Source organism: Carcharodon carcharias, chromosome 2, assembly GCF_017639515.1.
Source record: "Carcharodon carcharias isolate sCarCar2 chromosome 2, sCarCar2.pri, whole genome shotgun sequence".
NCBI classification, from domain to species: domain Eukaryota; kingdom Metazoa; phylum Chordata; class Chondrichthyes; order Lamniformes; family Lamnidae; genus Carcharodon; species Carcharodon carcharias.
In genome coordinates this window covers 214,921,670-214,943,495 of record NC_054468.1, presented here as the reverse complement: position 1 = coordinate 214,943,495, position 21,826 = coordinate 214,921,670, and the positions used below count along the sequence as shown (strand labels likewise).

The 21,826-nt window shown below is 39.8% G+C and overlaps 1 protein-coding gene across 1 annotated transcript in view; it reads right to left on the bottom strand.

The window, feature by feature from the left end:
- cebpz (CCAAT enhancer binding protein zeta) overlaps positions 1-21,826 on the bottom strand; it is a 32,903-nt gene that overhangs the window by 4,936 nt on the left and 6,141 nt on the right. Inside the window, exons 3-11 of the mRNA XM_041181916.1 lie at positions 20,065-20,296; positions 18,935-19,166; positions 18,395-18,483; positions 12,499-12,552; positions 11,464-11,566; positions 5,788-5,856; positions 5,082-5,148; positions 3,443-3,543; positions 3,159-3,219 (exon numbers count right to left, since the gene is read on the bottom strand). Of these exons, the coding sequence (XP_041037850.1) occupies positions 3,159-3,219; positions 3,443-3,543; positions 5,082-5,148; positions 5,788-5,856; positions 11,464-11,566; positions 12,499-12,552; positions 18,395-18,483; positions 18,935-19,166; positions 20,065-20,296 (1,008 nt within the window). The remainder of the gene's footprint in view (positions 1-3,158; positions 3,220-3,442; positions 3,544-5,081; positions 5,149-5,787; positions 5,857-11,463; positions 11,567-12,498; positions 12,553-18,394; positions 18,484-18,934; positions 19,167-20,064; positions 20,297-21,826) is intronic.

The following is a 21,826-nucleotide window of genomic DNA, read 5'->3' as shown; positions in this document are numbered from 1 at the left end:
AAGGAATTTTGCTTTCATCCTAATAGTTGTGTTATAAGTTGCTTAATCCAGAGTTATCATTAGCTCAATTACTTCAGCTATCCAAATGGCACTTTTTCATATAATGGAAGATCTTTAAAATGCCTTTTTAAATAAGTTTAAACTAGTAAAAAGAAACCTGACAAGCTTGTTACGGTTGAAGGATACTTAAATACATTTAAATTCCTCCATGCAGCAAGATTCTACAGTTCTGTCCCCCACCACAACAATCTATAGTTCTTATATTGCAGCATTCACTTTTTTTAATGCTTCCAATGCTTTTGCCTTCATTATTATACCTTGTAGTCTGTAACATTTAACTGTGTCCAACAGGTTGATGTGATATGCGGGTGTAGAGTTTAGTGTGCAAGTTTGCTTCTCATTTTCAGCCTATACTGCTGGCTAGCAGCAATGCAAAAAAGCCAAATGTGAAAGTCTCTCCCTGTCAGTACACAGCCCCTCCATTGGCAAGTCCTCATCTATGCCTCTTCATGGTGACACATGGAAACTGGGGTCGCTCACGGACCCATGCAAAAGCTTCAGAGGAACTCGTAGAAGCTTTGGTCCCCAGACATGCAGTGTGCAGACCCACCAGCATATTGGTCACACCATAGTACCTTCTTCCCAGTAAAACAATGAGTCCCTTTTAATCTCTAACAATCAAACCACCCAGACTTCCTGTCAGGCAGACTTCAAAACAAGTAATACAACCTCCTTCATTTCACCTTAAAGACACAATCCCAAAACATAACAGGAATGAAATATAAAAGTAGGGGAGTTTTACTACAGCTGTACAAGCCCTTGGTGAGACATCTGGAGTTGTGTGTGCAGTTTTGGTCTCTATTTTAAAAAACATAGTTGCTTTAGATGCAGCTTAGAGAAGGTTCATTGGACTTATTCCTGGCATGAAGGGGTTGTCTTCTGAAGAAAGATTGAACAGGTTAGGCCCATACTTATTGGAGTTTAGAAGAATAAGAGGTGATAGATTACCTCTCGATAGGGTGGATACCCAGAGGATGTTTCCTCTTATGGGAGAAGATTAAAACTAGGGGACAGAGTTTAAAAATAAGAGCTCTCCCTTTTAATGATGAGATAAGGAGAATTCTTTCTCCCAAAGGGGCGTTAGAGTGTGAATTCTCTTCCCTAGAAAATAGTGGAGGCTGGGTCTTTAAATTTATTCAAGGCTGAGTAAGACAGATTTTGTTTGACAAGGGAGTCAAGGGTTATGAGGGGCAGGCAAGAAAGTGGAGCTGAGACAATAACCAGATCAGCTGTGATCTTATTGAATGGTGGAGCAGGCTCAAAAGCCCAAATAGCCTACTTCTGCTCCTATGTTCCTATAACATCTTAAAAGCCTCAATGGTAATAATATCCAGCTTTGCCATAATAGGCAGGTTTTCTATGGTGTCTGAGCTTCCTCAGTGACAGTGTTCTCCCTAGAGTACAACTCACGGTACTGTTCCGTCCATCTTTCCAAGTGTTTATTGCAGTCAGTGACAACTCCATTGCCTTTGTTTACAATAGATGGACCTGTTGCCTTTTGTAATAGTTCATACATGCCCCTACCATCACCTGTAAAGAAGGACATCTGGATATTCTGGCACAGTTGTAACCAGTTGGTGTACCACATAGCAATCTGTTGGAGTTGACTGTAAGTGGCTCTTATTGAGTCTTCTCGTTCAGATCTCTAACTTATGAGAGCGGACTGATGGCTTCAGTGACAGGCTCCATCACAATCATGTCAGTCTCGAACCAGTCAGCTTTTTTCCATTTTTTTTCCCATATCTTGAGAGTGCGGTATTGTAGATGGTATCTCAAAGTATGTTCCATTTTGCCTCTGCACTCTGTATGCCTTTTTAATTGGGTTGAAGAATTGTTACTTTTTATCTGGGTGGGCAGTATGGCTGACATTGATACAAGGCAGGATTTCTGCTTTGAATGAAAAAGTTTCAAGGATTAAATCCTAACCCTGTTGCAAATAGTGATCTGTATCATAGCGCTGTGGTAGCTTGTGTTAAGAACGTTGTTCATCTGATGATGATCAGGTCCAGCTGGTGCCAATGCCCTCCTGATCTTCTGAGGGAAGATGTTAGTTACTCAAAGCTCATGGTAACAGCAAAGCTCAAGTAGTCTGTGTCCATTCATATTTGTCTTTCCCAGGTCATGATGTCCAATGCAGGAAGACCATGTCCCATGGTGTGCACTCACTCCTGCATTTAATCCTGACTGGGGGATTTCAAGTTATTGGCGGGAAGGCCAATGGTCAACCATTCCATCCTGCCGCCTTTTGAGGCCCTAAAGTAATCAATTAATGACCATTTAGGGGCCTCATCCCAATACTGCTGGTATTAACACAGCTGCAGGCAGGCCTGTTGCCATGCAGGGTGCATGGCAGTTAAAACTGTGTCCAGCTTGTCACCTCCAGAGGTGGGGGGGTACATCTCTCAATCAAAGACATTCAGTGTCTGCTGAGAGCCATCCCTCTGCCCTTGCTGTCAACCTCTCCCACACCCTTCCATTACTTAACTGTGGCCTAGGTTGCTCAGTGATCCTGGGACTCTGGTAGGTGTATTTTCCTGCTGCAGCCACTGCTTCCCCTGTGGCACTGCCAAGCACAAGAGCTGCAGGCTTCGGATTGGCTGGCCGCTCTTGGTAGGTGAGACTTCTGTCCCCGGGGTTTTGATTCCAGAGTAAGGCCAGCCAGTGGCCTCGCCACTGTCTGATTGACTTGTGGTTTGGCAGGCTTTCCTGAAAAGAGGCAAGTAGGTCTTTCACTGGCTCTCCAGCTGTCAGCCGAGATCCCCAACAGCTCATTAAGATTCTGCTCTTCACTCATACGTTCTGTCTCCCTCCTACCTGTCAACCCATTTAAAACCCCCACACACAGTCATTTTTGCTAATAATCTCTTGCGCAAGACCTTATCAAATGTCTCTAGAAGTCCAAATATACAGCATCCTGGTATACGAAGCACTTCCTGAACTACAGGGCTTAGAATCATTTTGTCAAATTAGATAGGCAATACCTCCGTTTACATCAGAATAATGGATTAAAACACGGAGCACACAGAAGAGTACATCTCTCTTTAAAAACAGGTGGCATTTTTTTTTTAGATGAAATTGTACAATAAAATAAACCTTACCTAGCAAAATCTAAAGTGTCATCAATTAATGTTTCAAAAGATTTATCTCCTTCACAGACATCTGAAATGATAAAATGTATAAATGTACAAGATGAACACAATGTTTCATACTTCACTTACTTTACAATGAAACATGTAACAGTACATTAATCATTTTGACAAGAGGAGCTATTGATGACAGACATTGCCTGCCACCATTATTCTACAGATTCCTTTAGGCAAAATTCTATTCTTCAACTGCACACCTTCAAGATTTTTAAAATATCTGGCTTAATAACGCTTACCAAGCAGCTGCTCAAACTCATCATCATCCACATCTTCCATGGCTTTGTCGGCTCCTCGGAATCTTTGTAGTTTCTGGGATGCATTAAGTCTTTTGTAATATCTGAATAAAGTTAAAATCCAATAGATAATTAGACATCACAACTGTTGATGTTGAAGTTTCTTTGGTTCTGTTGCCATTGGAATCAAAGAATTCAGATTCAAAACTGACCATGACCTATGGTGGGATTTTCCCACGCCTGCCCATTGCCGCAATCTTCCGGTCCCGCTGCAAGTCAATGAACTTCTGGCTGGGTTACCACTTTGCCTGCAGCGGGTCCCGCCCGCGACTGGGCTGGAAAATCCCGGCCCTGGTTTCTAAATTCAACCTACCCCAGCTAAAACTATAGTTTAAGTAACAGACATATGTTAAAAAATAGCTGCCAAATCTTTGTTGCACATGGTAGTCACAGATTCTATTACTGGAGTTAAAAACTTACAGAAATTAAATTAACTATATGTTCTTAAAATAAGAAGCTTTCTAATCAGATCATCTTTGTACACTGCTTCATTAAACATCCTGAATCTGTATTTCAAGGTGTGGTTCAGCAGAATAAGGCATTGTAAAATGAGATTGAAACCCAGAACATAACCTGCCACCTGAGACAACCATTTTGGAAGAAATATCAGGATTTGTTACTCATTGTACTGTGGCAAGAATACGCAATAAATGCTGGCCTTGCCAGCGACACCCACATTCCATGAACAAATAAAAACACAAAAAAAGGTCACAGTGGATTACCTCAATTTTATACCAATTTGTATTCGCCGATAGTAAATAAACCAATGATTGACAAGCATCAAACTCTATACTTGTCTCTGTACATATACCCGTTTATTAAGATTTACCAACTTCAGTTACTGAATGTCCTAACCATATTCCCAACAACTTGCATCTTACTATGTTAAAGGTGCAATATAAATGTCCCAAGGTGCTTCACAGGAGTGTAATTAGTCAAAATAAATTTACACCAAGAAGGAAACATCAAGACAGGTAACCAAAAGCTTGTTCAAAGGGATAAGTTTCAAGGAATGATGTAAGAAGGGAAAAAGGAGAGGATCACTGAGGCCCAGACAATCGAAAGTAAGCCCATCAATGGTGTAGAGAATACGCCCGGTAGAAGACTGTGGCCACGGAGAGATTTGCCAACAAGATGTCAGATTCCACATGTTCACTGATGACATGTTTTCAGGTGTCTTCAAGGAGCAACGTGCAGTTAAGAAAAAAGAGGGGGCCAAAGGCAGATCCTAGTGAGACACCACAGATAACAGTGTGGGAATGGGAAGACAAGTCACTACGTGAGATGCTCTAGTCGCAACCAGATAGATAAGATTAGAACCAAACGAGGGCAGTCACACTCAGCCAGACACCGGAGGAGAGGCTACAAATCAAGAAAAGTGAGGAGGGAAAGTGCACAGTGATCACAGTCGTTTCAACTGCGCTTTTGGTTTCGCCCATTGTTCCTTGTAAAGCACACTAGGATTTTAGTCTTGTGAAGAGCTACATAAATGTGTGCGCTATTATGTACTAATTGATCCTTGTCAAGTACATACAATTGCATGAGTTTTAATAAGTTCCAAATGCTACAAAATAACTCTTACCTGTGGAAAAATATTTCATCCACTGGGATCTGGCTCTCCTCACGTTCAATAAACTTCTGACTATTCACTGTAAACATTATAAACCATATCAATATTAACAAATCTGTAAAGTTCCATTTCAGATCTAGGTCTACAAGCTAACAATTTAAATTCTGGAATAAAAAACACCTCATGGCCTCATTTGCCATCTTTGAATAAAACATGATTTAAAGAGTTTAGCAGTGGCTTTAAAGATGAAGATGATAATAGATGAAACATATTAGACTGCTAATATGCTTATTCCATGCAACAAAACTAAAACTTAATTCATGTAGTTTCAGAAACATCTTAAGCGGTCTTTTTTTATATTCCCCAGCTAAAATCAGTTAACTTAAAACAGAATAGTAACCTCCTTGATCTGCATCACTCAGCACCGCATCACAGTGCACCTGCCTACCAAGCTACTGGGGGAGCTGGTCATTTAATCCATTTACAGGATTAAATCAGTAGAAAATATTGACAATAGGTAGGACAACAACTATAATAAACTATAGTACAAATCATCATAAAATGATGTTACTGAGCTCTGTTGTGCAAAGTCTTTGAATAGAAACAGCTGTAAGAGAAAATAAAAGTACGTTTTCAAAATGCATTGGGACTAATATGCTTAAAGCAAGGTTGATCACTGTATTCCATTGCTGCAAGTACTGTTTGTTTCACTAATTACCTGGCAGGTTGCGCATATCATTCAGCAGAAGTTTCTGTTTAGGTTGCATCACAATACTGTCAGTGTTTCCTGCAAAAAGAAAAAGACTTTTTATCAAAAGACCCATCTCTATATTGAAGAATGTAATCAAATCTACATATGAAGATGAATGACAATACAAGATCAACTGGTCCATCAAGCTTATACCATCATGGTGTAGCTAATGTGCACAATGACCCATAACCTAACCACAAACAAGCCAAGGGACCTCCTGGGAAAGACAAAAAAACCTGTAGGATGATATAAAAAATTGTTCTTTTTTTTGAGAGGAACTTGAGAGACAAGATAAAACACTTGGTGAGAAAGAAAAAGAGAATGTGCATTAGGCTTCAAAATAGCAAACCAATTGGACAAAGTCTTTTGCTAGCACTAGTGCTTCAAGGATATAAAGTTTCACAAAAACCAAGAGACAATTATAAAAATTGATTGTGTAAAATCTATGGGATCTTTAACAAAAAATTATTACTATACAATGTCAATTTAAGTCACTTGAGTGAACTCCATTATTCTCATAATTGCAGAGTTTCTGGTAGCAGGGACAGGGCACTGCGTTGCACAAGTCCTTGCAAGGACAAAATTCATAGTGCGGTCACAGTCTTGTTAGATATGCACATTAAGAAGTGTTCATACCATTCCTTAGTTGTATTGCGTACGCATTCCCCTGTATGGTTACAGGTCAACTTGTACTATAGACAAACTCCATTATTTTCCAGTGTCAATAATTACTTGCATCAATACCCAGATGGCCATAGACACAAATGCAAATCAGATACTGGGTATGTTTCTGACCAATTTATCATAGAATGGCAACAGTACATAGAGGCCAATCAGCCAGTCACAGCTTTTGGGGACAGCAACTGGGCTAGACTTAGTGACTTGGAGAAAAGCATGCAGGAAACAGTCCATTTGACTCTACTGCCCTTGGTCCTAGCAGCTGAACTAGAATATAATGTCACAGATGTTTACAAGTTCATATTACGTATCAAAAAAACCCCAAAAGTCACTTTTACACAAAAGAAAGGCTTGCATTTATATAGCGCTTTCACAATCACTGGTTGTCTCAAAACACTTTACAACCAATGAAGTACTTTGGAAGTGTAATCGCTTCTAATGTAGAAAGCATGGCAGCTGATTTGCACTCAACAAACTCTCACAAGAAGCAATGTGATAATGACCAGATAACCTGTTTTTTTTGTGATGTCATTCGAGGGATAAATATTGACCAGGACACTGGGAATAACTCCCTCTGCTCTTCTTCGAAATAGTGCCGTGGGATCTTTTACATGCTACCGAGCAGGCAAATGGGGCCTCAGTTTAACATCTCATTTGAAAGATGGCACCTCCAACAGGGCAATGCTCCCTCAGTACTGCACTGGAGTGTCAGCCCTGATTTTTTTGCTCAGGCCTTGGAGTGGGACTTGAACCCAGAACCTTATGATTCAGAGGAGTGTGCGCCACCAACTAGGCCACAGCTGAAACAAAATTGCATTCAAATCCAATGTTGCATTTTCTAAAGTGAAGCATGCAATCAAAAGTAACTATAGCTATCACAATACTTTAGGACTTAATCTCAAAAGCCAACAATACTGGTCAAATCACAATGCATTTTTTGACTGCTCTTTTAGTAGTACTTACAACTCAATTCTTTTTACAGATAACCTATCCTAGTGTTACACAACATTCATAATGGGGGCTTGTAGGGTTTTTCTGAATAAAAAAAAATTAAAATTAAGGATTCCTCATCTGTACATATTTTGTGAATTTATGGACCCAACTTTTCATGATTTTCCTGCCAATGTGCAGTCAGGTCCACTCGTTCATATTACAGACCAAAACATGTTGGATCCATCATTTTAATTACTATCAGTCTTTTGAGACCCGTCAATTCAGATCAGGGAATCACAAACTTAATGATCAATCAACGTATGCCTGGGTTTAGTCAGTAAGTGCCTCTGTTGAAATAAAAATTAGGATCATTTTTGTTCTTGGCCCAACACAATAAATACTTTTTGTTAATCAATACATAGACATGATACACTGATTTATAAGGACAAGGCAGTTATTCAATATAGTGCACAATGCATTATTTTGATAAACTGAAGTTAAGTCCCTTCGAGCCCAGAAAAAATTTAATTGTAAACCAAACAGAGGTTCAGATTCTTCAGAGTTTAACTGTTATTTGATCAGGAACCTGAATGCATATGTAAGGTTTATGTTCCAAGGCAGAAGCAGCTAGCATTATATTACTGGTTTTCTTTAAGATCATTCTGTATCTGTAACAAAAATGTGATGCCTGAATGTGATGAACAACACCTGTGCTAGATGTAAGATTTTTACATATGTTAGCAGATCTCCTGTGATGGACTGTTTTACAATAAGAAATTAAATACAGGTTCAAATGGGCCAGAGTTTTGTACTCGGGTGGTCAGGGATCTTTTAAAGTTGGAATGTATTTGACAATCTCAGTCTGCAGCTCAGAATGACTTATAATATTCTCAAGACTGTAGGTCAGAACTCGGCAAAAAATGTTTGAGTTTCTTTGTTTTGTTTTAGGTATGATTACAAAGATTATTTTCAAAGTTATATGGTCTAAACACTGAGACCTATGTTAATATTTTGTCTTAGTTAAGGACATTCTTTATTTAATTCCAAGTAACTACCTTTGTAAACTTAACTAACAGAAACTAACTACAACAAAAAGTTACAATAGATTTGTCTACACTCAAGTGTGACACTGAAGTGCACATATCTATTATTATTACATTACATACAAAAATAGCAAAACACAAGAGTATGCAACTCTCCTTGATGTTTTATTATTTGATCTGATTTTGACAGGTTATCTTTACTATAGGCCTCCTTTTTACCTGTAGGAGCTCTCATTCCAGATGCTGATTAATTTATGTCCTCCTCCTCCTTCAGGTATCACGCCCTAAGGTGTTTATAACACAGACCTCCACTGGATTGGTGCATGATTATGGATGGCAATCACTGCAGTACTTATGCTTGATATCACCTGATATCAGACATACTTGAAGGGTTTACAGACTAATTAACCTGCTTGGCCACATTATGAATGCACCTTCTGTGAACATCAAGTCCTGAAATGGGACTTGAACCTGGAGTGTCTGATTCAGAGGTAGGGACGCTACCACTGCGCCACAAGACCTCCGCAAAGAATGACTAAAACGTTAGTCAGGAGAAGAAAGGAATTAGAGTATGAGAGGAATCTAGCAAGAAATGTAAAAATGGATAGCAAAGATTTCTCCAGGTATTTAAACAAGAAAAGAGTAGGTAAAGTGAGTGTTCGTCCTTTAGAGAATGAGAATGGGGAAAATGAACAAATATTTTGCTTCTGTCTTTACTATAGAGGATATAAAAAACATAATAGTAATAGCTATAAATCAGGAAGTGGGGGGGAAGGAGGAACTTGGTGAAATTACAATCACTGAAGAATCAGTACTGAGCAAACTGATGGAGCTGCAGGCTGACAAGTCTCCAGATCCAGATGGTCTTCATCCTAGGGTCTTAAAGGACATGGCTAATAAGGTAGTAGATGCGTTGACGTTAATTTTCCAAAATTCCCTATATCATGGAACGGTTTCATCAGATTGGAAAGTAGTAAATATAACCCCTCTATTCAAGAAGGGAGGGAGGCAGAAAACAGGAAACTACAGGCCAGTTAGCTTGATGACCAGGAAGAGTCAGCATGGTCTTCTGAAAAGGAAATCGTTGTTTAACCAATTTATTAGAGTACTTTGAAGGAGTAACATGTGCTGTGGACAGAGGGGAACCTGTGGGCATACTGTACTTGGATTTCCAGAAGGCATTTGATAAGGTGTCACATCAAAGGTTATTGCAGAAAATAAAAGTTCATGATGCAGGGGGTAACATATTAGCCTGGATAGAGGATCGGCCGGCTGGCTGAAAACAGAGTATGCATAAATGGGTCTTTGTCCGATTGGCAGGATATGATTAGTGGAGTCCCACAGGGGTCTGTGCTGGGGTCTCAACCTTTTACAATTTACATCAAGGGATGAGGGGAGCGAAGGCATGGTAGTTAAATTTGTGGATTACACAAAGATAGGTAGGAAAGTATGCTGTGAAGAAGACATAAGGACTTTGCAGACGGACATAGATAAGTGAGTGGGCAAAAATCTGGCAGATGAGAAAATTGGAATGGGGTCAAACAGTTCATAGAGTTGAATGCATGAATGAAAGAGTGGTGTGGAAACAGGAGCTTTGATTCATGGGGGTATTGGCACCTTGGAGAAATTATTTTTGTGTTTTCTTCTTCCCTCAGTCTAGGATGTATAAATGGGGAGATGGGGTGAGTGGATGAAGAGAAAATAACCAAAGGAGCTTTCTTTATATTATAAACCAGGGGACAGATTCAAGATAAGTGGCAGAAGTTGTAGAGGGGACATAAGGAAGAACCTTTTTACACAGAGGGTAGTGGGTGTCTGGAATTCCCTGCCCAAGTTGATGGTAGAGGCAGAAACTCTAAACTCTTTTAAAAACTACGTGGATCTGCACTGTAAATGCTGTAAGCTGCAGGGCTATGAGCCGGGTGCAGGAAGGTGGGATTAGAAAGGGCACCTGGGTGTCCTCGGGCTGGCATGGACAAGATGGGCTGAATGGCCTCCTTCTGTGCTGTAACTTTTCTATGGTTCTATGGAGTATAACATGGGAAAATGTGAAGTTGTTTGTTTTGCTTTTTTAAAAATTCTTCCTGCCAGAGTATTACTTAAATGGAGAATGACTGCAGAATTCCGAAGTGCAAATGGATATAGATGTTCTCTTGCATGAGTCACAAAAAGTTAGTATGCAGATACAGCATGTAATCAAAAAGGCTAATGGAATGCTATCCTTTATTACGAGAGGAATTGAACATAAAAGTAAAGATGTTATGCTTCAGTTATACAGGGCATTCGTGAGACTGCATCTCAAATACTGTGTGCAGTTTTGGTCTCCTAATTTAAGGAAGGATGTAATTGTGTTGGAGGTGGTTCACAGGAGGTTTACTTGATTGATACCTGGTGTGAGCAGGTTGTCTTATGAGGATAAGTTGGACAGGCTGGACTTGTTTCCACTGGAGTTCAAAAGAGTGAGGGGTGACTTGATTGAAGTATACAAGATCCTGAATGGTCTTGATATGGTAGACATGGAAAAGACGTTTCCTCTTCTGGGGGAGTCCAGAACTAGGGGGGCACTGTTTTACAATGAAGGGTCGTCTTTATAGGACAGAAATGAGGTTTTTTTTGTCTCAGAGGCTTGTGCATCTTTGGAACTCTCTGCCTCAGAAGGCAGTGGAAGTGGGATCACTAAATATTTTTAAAGACAGAAGTAGGCAGATTCTTGTTGGGCAAGGGAATCAAAGGTTATCAGGGACAAATGGGAATGTCGAACTCGAAACACAAACAGCTCAGCCATGATCTTATTGAATGGTGGAGCAGGCTCGAGGGGCTGAATGGCCTATTCTGTTACTATTTCGTATATTACAAATTATTTAATGACACATTGAGGGATTTTGTTCAAGAAAGTACCTGTAGAGTAATTTGGAAAATGTATAAATTTTGCAATGAGATATAAAATGCTAAGTTTCTTTTGTAAAACAATAACAAAGTCAGAGCCTACCTTTGCCTTTGTGCTGTTTGGGGTTCCTGTACACAAAACGGTCAAGAAATCTTATTAATGTGAAATCCTGCAGAGGGTCTCCGGAATATTGGATTCGGTCACCCTACCAGAAGTCATACAAGCAACAAGTTTATTTTTTCCAACTCACAACAGATACTATTTTCATACATCCCATGAAATATTTAAAGTAACAAGTGGGCAACGTTCATAAAATTGGTTTAAAGAGAAAACTGGTACCTAACAAACCAGAACTAGGGGGGGGCACTGTTTTACAATGAGGGGTCGTCCTTATAGGACAGAAATGAGATTTTTTTTGTCTCAGAGGCTTGTGCATCTTTGGAACTCTCTGCCTCAGAAGGCAGTGGAAGTGGGTTCACTAAATATTTTTAAAGGCAGAGGTAGGCAGATTCTTGTTAGGCAAGAGAATCAAAGGTTATCAGGGACAAATGGGAATGTCGAACTCGAAACACAAACAGATCAGCCATGATCTTATTGAATGGCGGAGCAGGCTCGAGGGGCTGAATTGCCTACTTCTGTTCCTATTTCATATATTACAAATTAATGACACATTGAGGGATTTTGTTCAAGAAAGTACTTGTAGAGTACTTTATAGAAATCATTATAAAGCTGTTTAAAGAATGAAGAGATCCATCAAAAATTTCTAAACAAATCTGTGGGAGAAGGGAAAAAGGGATAGACTACTATTGCTGGCAGTGATCTTGGGCCACAGAAGGAATAAATCATACAAGATTCCCACTCCTGACCACTGTGATCCTTAATAAAAGGATATATATATATATATATAAACTGGATTGGACTTGACTGCTTCGGTGACCTATGGAACTGTGCCTCACAATAAGAATAATACTGAAGGGGGTGAAGAAATATTGATGTGACAAATTAGCAACTGTAACAACTATTCCAGGTGTCTTTGTAAGGAAATTCCAAATTTAAAAGAAAGTAATTGGATAACTACTTTGTTGGGGAAAGATATAAGAAAAACAACAAATCTCACAATGCATTTATGTATCTTACCTGCAGGATAGTTGTTGCAAAGAGTGCCACTGATGGGTGAAAATGTTCACTCAACTGGGAAGAAACAACAAAATTTAATGAATGCAAATAAGCATTAGGACAAACTTTTCATACTTCTAGAAAACCTTTCCCTGTTCATGTATATTTAGAAACAGCTTTCCCAACATTTAAATAAAAACATGTTAAAAACTTCATAAATAAGGTTATTTTTGCTTCAATGGATATATTTGGTGACTTCTGCAAAACCATCTTTCCTGTACCTAAAACTCTTAACACTAAAGTTCAGAAACAGGATCCTGATGAGCACATGACATAATGAGTAACCTGGATGGAAAGAGTGTAGGAAGAAGGCAGAGTGGGGGATAGGATCCTAAAAGAGTGGTTAAAAAAAAAAACTATATAAGAGCACCAAGAACTGTGCGTTACAGAATGGCAGGGTCTGGATCCATCCCAGCTTCTACCAGACCACGTACAAGCAAATTCAGGGCAGAAGAGGAACAAGAAAATCATCCAGTCCCCTGGCCAACATTTACTCCTTAGCCAATACCACAAAAATAGTGTTCCCAGATATCTAATGCCCTTGTCCTTCTAGATGATAGTGGTCATGAGTTTGTAAGATGCTGCCTAAGGAGCCTTGGTGAGTTTCTGCAGCGCATCTTGTGGATGGTACACACTGCTGCCACTGTATGTTGGTGGTGGGAGAGTGTGAATGTTTGTGGATGAGGTGCCAATCAAGCGGGCTGCTTTGTCCTGGATGGTGTCAAGCTTCTTGAGTGTTGTTGGAGCTGCACTCATCCAGGAAAGTGGAGAGTATTCCATCAAACCCCTGACTTGTGCCGTGTAGATGGTGGACAGGCTTTGGGGAATCAGGAGGGGAGTTACTCACCACAGGATTCCGAGCCTCTGACCTGCTCTTGTAGCCACGGTATTCTGGTCAACAGTAACCCCCAGAATGTTGATAGTGGGGAATGCAACAATGGTAATGCCATTGAATGTCAGTTAAATGATGGTTAGATTCTCTCCTGTTGGAGACAGTCATTGTCTGGCACTTGTGTGGCGCAATGTTACTTGCCACCTGTCAACCCAAGCCAGGATACTGTCTAGGTCTTGCAGCATTCGGACATGGACTGCTTCAGTATCTCAGTAGTCGAGAATGGTGCTAAACACTGTGCAATCATCAGCAAACACCCCCACTTCTGACCTTATGATGGAACAAAGGTCATTGACACAAAGATTGGCTGGGTGGTTAACAGTGAGGTTGAGTGTCTTGGGCTACAGGAAGATATAGACAAGATGGTCAAACGGGCAGACAAGAGGCAGATGGAATTTAACCCTGAAAAGTGTGAGGTGATACACTTTGGAAGGAGTAGTTTGACAAGGAAGTATTCAATGAACGGCATGACACTAGGAAATTCTGAGGAACAAAGGGACCTTGGCGTGTGTGTCCATAGATCTCTGAAGGCGGAGGGGCATGTCAGTGCAGTGGTGAAAAAGGCATATGGGACGCTTGCCTTTAATCACTCGAGGCATAGATTACAAAAGTAGGGAGGTCATGTTGGAGTTGTATAGAACCTTAGTGAGGCCACAGCTGGAGTACTGTCTGCAGTTCTGGTCGCCACATTATAGGAAGGATGTGATTGCACTGGAGGGGGTGCAGAGGAGATTCACCAGGATGTTGCCTGGGATGAAACATTTATGAAGAGAGGTTAGATAGACTTGGGTTGTTTTCGTTGGAGCAGAGAAGACTGAGGGGCAACCTGATCGAGGTGTACAAGATTATGAGGGGCATAGACAGGGTGGATAGACAGCAGCTGTTCCCCTTAGTTGAAGGGTCAGTCACAAGGGGACATAAGTTCAAAGTGAGGGGCAGGAGGTTTAAGGGGGGGATGTGAGGAAAAACTTTTTTACCCAGAGGGTGGTGACGGTTTGGAATGCGCTGCCTGGGAGGGTGGTGGAGGCGGGTTGCCTCACATCCTTTAAAAAGTACCAGGATGAGCACTTGGCACGTCATAACATTCAAGGCTATGGGCCAAGTGCTGGTAAATGGGATTAGGTAGGTAGGTCAGGTGTTTCTCACCTGTCGGTGCAGACTCAATGAGCTGAAGGGCCTCTTCTGCAATGTGAGATTCTGTTAAACAGCTGAAGATGGTTGGGCCTAGGACACTACCTGAGGAATTCCTGCTGTGAGGACTTGGAACTGAGATGATTGCCCTCCAATAACCACAACCACCTTCCTTTGTGCTAGGTATTACTACAATCAGCAAAGAGTTTTCCCCTTGATTCACATTGACTGCAATTTTCCTCGGGCTCCTTGATGCCGCACTCAGTCAAATGCTGCCTTGATGTCAGGGGCAGTCACACTCACCTCACCTCTGGAGTTCAGCTCTTTTGATCCATGTTTGAACCAAGGCTGTAATGAGGTCAGAAGCTGAGTGACCCTGGTGGAACCCAAACTGAGCATCAGTGAGCAGGTTATTGCTAAGCGAGTGCTGATTGATAGCACTGTGATGACCCCTTCCATCACTTTGCTGATGATTAAGATTAGACTGATGAGGCGGTAATTGGCTGGGTTGGATTTGTCCTGCTTTTTGTGTACAGGACATACCTGGGCAATTTTCCACATTGGCAGGTAGATGCCAGTGTTGTATGTATATGTACCAGACCTTAAGACTACACCTCCTCTCCCCACCAAGTCTTTACCCAAAATATTTCAAGTTATTCTAATTTACTCCATATATTTACATCATTATTGCTACCCCATCTCCCCACTTCAAGTCTCTGAGTTCATAGGTTCAGACGGTCTGGATGATTTATAACCCTTGCCTTATAACCCTTCCATATCTCGTTCTCACGACCATCGGAGAAGTGGTAGGCTTAGTTGTTGCGGGTAAACTCTGTTGATTTGGAGGTTATTTTGGCATCTGGGTATCCTTTCATCCTCTTTTTTCATTCCTTGGTATTGAACCACTCTCTTGATTCAGCAGTTGTGGCGATAGTCATGTCAATAGACATGAAAAGAAATCAAAGCTGTTGCTATCAAAACTTAATTTTTCTATTTCTTTAAAATTATTTTTAAAATAAACTTTTGCTGAACTTCAAAATAGCTGCTACAGGTCACATGACAAGATTGGCCATCTGTTCTGGAAGCTTCCAAAGACTTTTTCTTTTTTAATTCATTCACGGGATGTGAGCTGGCTGGGCCAGCATTTATTGCTCATCCCTAGTTGCCCTTGAGAAGGTGGTGGTGAGCTGCCTTCTTGAACCACTGCTCATTTAGCTCAGCAACAACGCTGGCAAGTCGAGTTGTTTTTGTTTCAGAGTTATCTACGGAACTAGACTTTGCCCAGGCTTCAGTTCTTTTCAGAATCTTTCTCCCATGGTCGCTGACTTGCTTCTTAGATTCTTTCAATTCATTCATTAGATCTTCAATCTGTTCTGCAGAATTCACCTTTTCAAGTCTGGATTTGCTCTTTCATACTGCACATCTCATCCTTCATGTTGTTTGGATTGGACCAAAGTTCAAGAAGTTCATCAATTTTAGTTGTTAATTCTGCTTTCAAGTAACTGTTCTGATTCATCAGCAATCCCTTCTCCTGTTCCCCAGCATATTATACAATGTTTACTAGAGACCTCTGATGCTTGAAGTTCATCAAGTTTTAATTGAAGATCCATTTTTGTTGAATTTGTTTCTACAAGTTCCTCATTTAAGTGTTTCAAGTCCTCTTTCAAATGTTCTACTTCCTATGAGTGACATTCCAGTGTTCTCATTAATTCTCCTTTTTCCTTATCAAACACATCTTTCGTACATGAAAGTTGATTCTCTACACTGATCAGCTTTTCCTTGGCAAAGTATAATTCTTCTATGCTATTATTCAAGCTCACATTCTATAACTGTGCTTCTGCTAACTGTTTTTGAGACTCATGCTCTTTTGTGAGAACTACTTTCTATTGCTGTTCTAGGTTCTTGATTTTCAACTTTTAATATATCTCCTTGGAAATTTAATGTTTTTGCAAGTTTTCTTCCAAAGGTCTAACCATATTTTTCAGCTCTGTAGACTCTTTCTTGTACCTCTGTGACACTTCAAAACTTTGTTTGTTCAGATTTTGAACAGTTTGGTTCAATGGCGTCTTTACTGTCTCATGTGCTTCCAATGGTATATACTCAGCTGGAATCTTGAGTTTCGAATCTTCCAATTCAGTTCTGATATAAATATTTCCCAACACTATTTAATCTTCCTTTTGCAGGATTTTTTTATTTTGGGTTTCATCAGATAGCTTTCCTTCATTCATAGCCTGTTTCTTGCTCTGCATTACTTGAACTGCAACAGCAGGTGACAATGTGATGGGATTTCCAAAAAGATATATTTTTGATACTTCCAGGAAGTTCCCTGCCTCTCTGGTGCCCTCATGTGGTTTACTTGAGTATTGTCTTTTTCTCTTTCGGCACTTCACTAGGGGTTTTCTATGCCACTTTTTAACCTCGGCGCTCTCTAAAACCTGAAGATTTAAATACTAAAAGCTTTTGATGAATATTTTATTGAAGCTGTTTGAGGATTCATTAAGGCACTGCATTAGGATTACTTCATCAGCAAGTTCACCAAATCAGTATAAAAAGGTATTAATCTGGACATTTTCTGACTTTTTACTTAGACCTGGTTCTCTCCAGTAGTTTAAAAATTCTCTTCTCCAAGATGTCCAATTTTCTTTTAGGTTTGGCCCTTGGATAAGTCCAAACTGATCTGGAAGTTAGATTTTTGATCCATGGTTAAAAAATTTTAAAGTGTGGGTTCAGCTTTAAGAAGTTGCTGATGTCCAAGATGCCATTGCCATTCGTTTATAGACAAAGGAGTTACCTGGGCTTGCCAGTTTTGGCGGGCTCCCGCTCCAATGACATCCATTCTCAGCCTTGGGATGTTTAAACAATGGCTGCTTGGATCAACTAGCTGTAGACTTCTCCATTTTAGCACTATGCTTTAGGGTTGCTCAAGCATTGAATCCTGGCCTTTTCCAATCTCTACAGCCAATTCTTTAGTTGCGATTCTTCAGCATTAATTAATTATTTTTCCCTTTTTGGACCGAGTTCAGGTGCTGATTCGGGAATGTGGTTTTTACACAGCAATTTCTGACCAGTGAACTATTTAAAAGTTTATCAGGACATGCTGTATCCTAGAATTTAAAAGTTTTAGCTCACCCCTAGGTCTGCTGACTCTGCACTCAGAACTGAAGCTGGACTTCCCAGGGATCCTATCGAGTCTTCTGCTACAATGAAGAACTTTAAATTTCTGCCTTCAGCTTCCAAGCCTTTCTTTGGAGCTTTTCCCTGGCAATTTTCCTCTGCACACCTGCTCCTTGAGCTTTTCTTCAGGTCACAATGCTTTTTCAAATTTTCCTTTAGTCTTGCAGAATTTTCATTTTGCTCTGCATTTTTGTGAGGTTTTGGGTTTTTCCATTTGCTGCCATCATGTTGTAGGGTGTTGGATACCATTTTGTAGGTCTTAATGAAGTCTTCACAATCTTAAATTGGTTAACTGCATCTATTTATTGACTACAAGAACTATGTATACAGTAAAGGGTTCAAGCTGGGAATTGTCTCCATGCTTTCTTGTTTACACAGCTTTGTCCAACACCAGGTGCGAGACATGTGTTCTCTTACATCACTGCATGGGTAGTGCTGTACTCAGTCCCACGATAATCCTATATATGCCAGACCCTTATACCACTGACACCAGCATCAGCTGTGAGGACATATTTTCAGTTGTTGATTTACACAATTGATGCCAATATAAGTTTTTTTAGATTACATATGAATGATGAAGTACCTAAAGCTTTTTTTTAAAAAAAGAGAAACATTAAATATCAGTTATGTGCAGTGATAATCAGGAAACATGTATTTTACCTTCTTCAATTCCCAGAGGCCAGTGCAGTCTGCTCCGCAAGCGAGGGGATTCCTGTGGAATGGGTCATAGTTTCCCAGAGACTTTCCACCTAAAACAAAAAACAGTTTAATAGTATTAGCAGCACTTTGCATAATAGTAACTCATGTCAACAAAGCTTATTTTTTTTTAAACTGAAACAACAGCCAGCTGTTTGTTTTCTTTTTAAAGATACTGTTTGAAATTTAGAAGTCAATCTCAACATATCGGATCCCAGGCTTTATAAACAAACAGAGGCATGCAGTACAAAAACAAGGAAGTTACGCAGAATCTTTATGAATCAGTGCTTAGGCCTCAGCTTGAGCAGGCCTCATTAAAAGGGCAAAGGAGACCTCAGTTTAATATCTCATTACATACAGTAGAGGTTTGGGGAGGTGGGGCTGGGGGAGGAGTGTGTGTGTGAGGGGAAGATTTTCTTGTGTTAGATATAGCAAAATCATGAAAAACAAGCTTGCAATCGAGGAGGTTTTTCCCCACACTGGCCTATCCAAATAGTTTACCACCTTGATTTTTGTGGTGCAACCACGATCCAGATACTTTTGATTCTGTTTTGCTATTTACGGCAGTATTCTGTACAACCATTTCTTGTCCTTTGGCAGCATCTCCTATGTCAGCATTTATATATTTTTCCCCTTCATTTTCCGATTTCTTCATCATCTCATCATCAAGATCTTCAAATTTTTCTTCCTCATCACTGTTATCAATATCTTTAAAATGTTCCTCTTCATCCAATTCCTAAACAAAAAATATTTGGCACATATATATAACAAGCAATGCTTTATTCATTGGCATCACTAACATAGTGAGGACATTGTTTATTCTGATGAAACAACTATATCAGTTGTAGAATGTAATATCTGCAGGAATAGAAGGTGACTGCTACAATGCCATCAATAATTTTTTTCAACCTCCCCTGAAGGTGCCAGCCCACACTGGAGTTATGGTTCTATAATTAGGGGAGAGGGGGTGGTAGCAGCCTCTAGTATCTCATTGAAGTGACCTGCCTTTGTTCAGGACATTAGACAGAATGTCAGTGAGGCACTATAGTCTTGCCAATCTGGTTCTCATCTGTTATTCCTGCACTTCATACTGGGCTTAATTGAGAGTCATCAAGAGTGGAACTCCTGCTAGGCTCCTTGATCTACACTGGATTGCTTCAACAAAAGTCAATGCAGGACAGGAATTGTACCTGGGACTTATACTTAATGCATTAAGTCTCTAGACTATAAGGGGAGCATACTATTTTAGCTTTTAAATTACATAAATATGTATCCTAGATGAGGATTAAAACACTTGTGCCTGGGATTTTCAGAATTAACCTTCTTAATTATCCGAAAGAGTAACTTCATATTTTCAAATTTTACTTGAGCTCCTGCTTCCCAATATACTGAATTTTCCTGGTTTTATCAGATAAAATGACTTAAATTTTCAGTCATAATCCAACGCACAATAAATTATTACTTAAACCTGCAATTGACTTAGAAAACCTAGCTCCACTCATAGGTCATTCTGACTGGCACAAAACTTAATGCTGGATAAATTCATAGCAAGGACTGTGAATGACGTCTTTGATATCAAAGGGGAAAACAATGGTATGAAACACAACGGAATGATATAATAGGGAAAGCAATACCCCATGTTCCTGTAACAGGACTCGGATGCCTGGCTTCAGTTTCAAAATCTCAGAAATAAGATAGAGAGCTCCACAAATAAATGCTGGTGTCTGGCCACAAGTGACCTGCAAGATCCGTTTTATAAACGCCTTAACACGATGAAGCACGACGTCAGACTTCAAAGACTTGTACAGCAAATTCAGAAACATGGCTTGCTTAGAACATAATGCCATTCCTGGATCTAACAGTTTCCTGCATACAAAAGACAGATGAATGAATTTTTTTTTTACATCAGATATAGAAATACACAAATGTTTGACTCATGCATATTGAATCACAGAAGAGGCACAGAAAGCCATTTCGTCCCTGCGTCTTCAGTGCTAGTTCCACACCTGGAACCATAAACAGTAAGCATTGCTGAAAAAAAAAGAGGCACGCAATCAAAGCTTTTCGTCTTGCACTCATCAGGATAGCTTGCAAGAAATTACCAACTGTAATGGGGGAACAACAATTTATACTGCATAAGAGAATGCTGATTCATTGACAAGTGGACACTGATTGGTGGAGGTGTTGCCACGGAAAATGCAGCATGGAACAGTTATTTGAATTTGAACAAAGCTAGGCAGTTAATAGTATGAAACACATTGGAATGATATAATAGTGAAACAATACCCCATGTTCCAGTAACAGGGCAGATTAACTCTGATTGGACAAGGCATTGCCTTGGGGAGTGGCTATTCCTTAAGCTTTTGTTTAATTGAAAAAGGTGCAAAGTGTGGGCGTATTCCTTAGGTCTGCAAAGGACAGGGCCCTGTGTGTGAATATATGTCACTTCTAGCATGCTTAAGTGAGCCACACTACGAGCCCAACTGACAATCTTAAATTGGTTTTCAGTGTAATTCAGTGAAGCGCTGACCACTTTGATTGGAGTAGCAACTTAGGCAAGAATTCAGAGCTCATGTGAATCTTACCTACCTCATACGTATAGTTCACCCAAACACTAGGTATGCAAACTACTTAAAAGTATAAGGCATGAATTTAAAAAGAGAAACTATATTTAATGTAACAAGAGTTATTTAGCCAGAAAACAAAAAATAGAGATAAAAGTGTTTAGTTTTTGTATATATTGTTCAAAGCATGTCAGTGCAAGTGGAGAGTTTTTACATGACAGCCACATACACGAGTTCAGATAATTCAGTTACCAAACTTGATATCATAAAGGTCCTGCCTTTGAATTCAAGCAGTGTTCATGCTTTCAAAAAGAATACAATTAGTACTTGATGTTAAAATGTGGGGATAAACAACATACACCTGGGACTGTGCCATTCTTCATAGCTATATGGCAATGGAATGGAACATCAATGTTAAACAGCATGGAAAATAATCTTCAGAGTTACAGAATGCACAGCACAGTAACAGGCTATTTGGCCCAACTAGTCTCCTAAATGCTACACATGGGCCAGCTTAACTCTGCTTGGATTCAGAGATTCAAATGGGATTGGGCAATCTACTCCTCTTTTTCAGTACATACTCATTTTAGAAGATTAGTGGAAATGTAGAATTAACTTATTTTAGGAATTCAAATCAACTGTCCAAAATACATAGAAGCAAGCAATCAATGGGGAGTCATAAAACATTTAATTTGAGAGAAAATTCTGTGACTACCAGAAGATCCAAAGATAATTATTACATATATTACCATAACCAGACATAAATAAACACCTCGATGGTTCCATAATATCGTCTACTCAGGGGAGGGATTATCTGCTCTCTGTTGTTTTA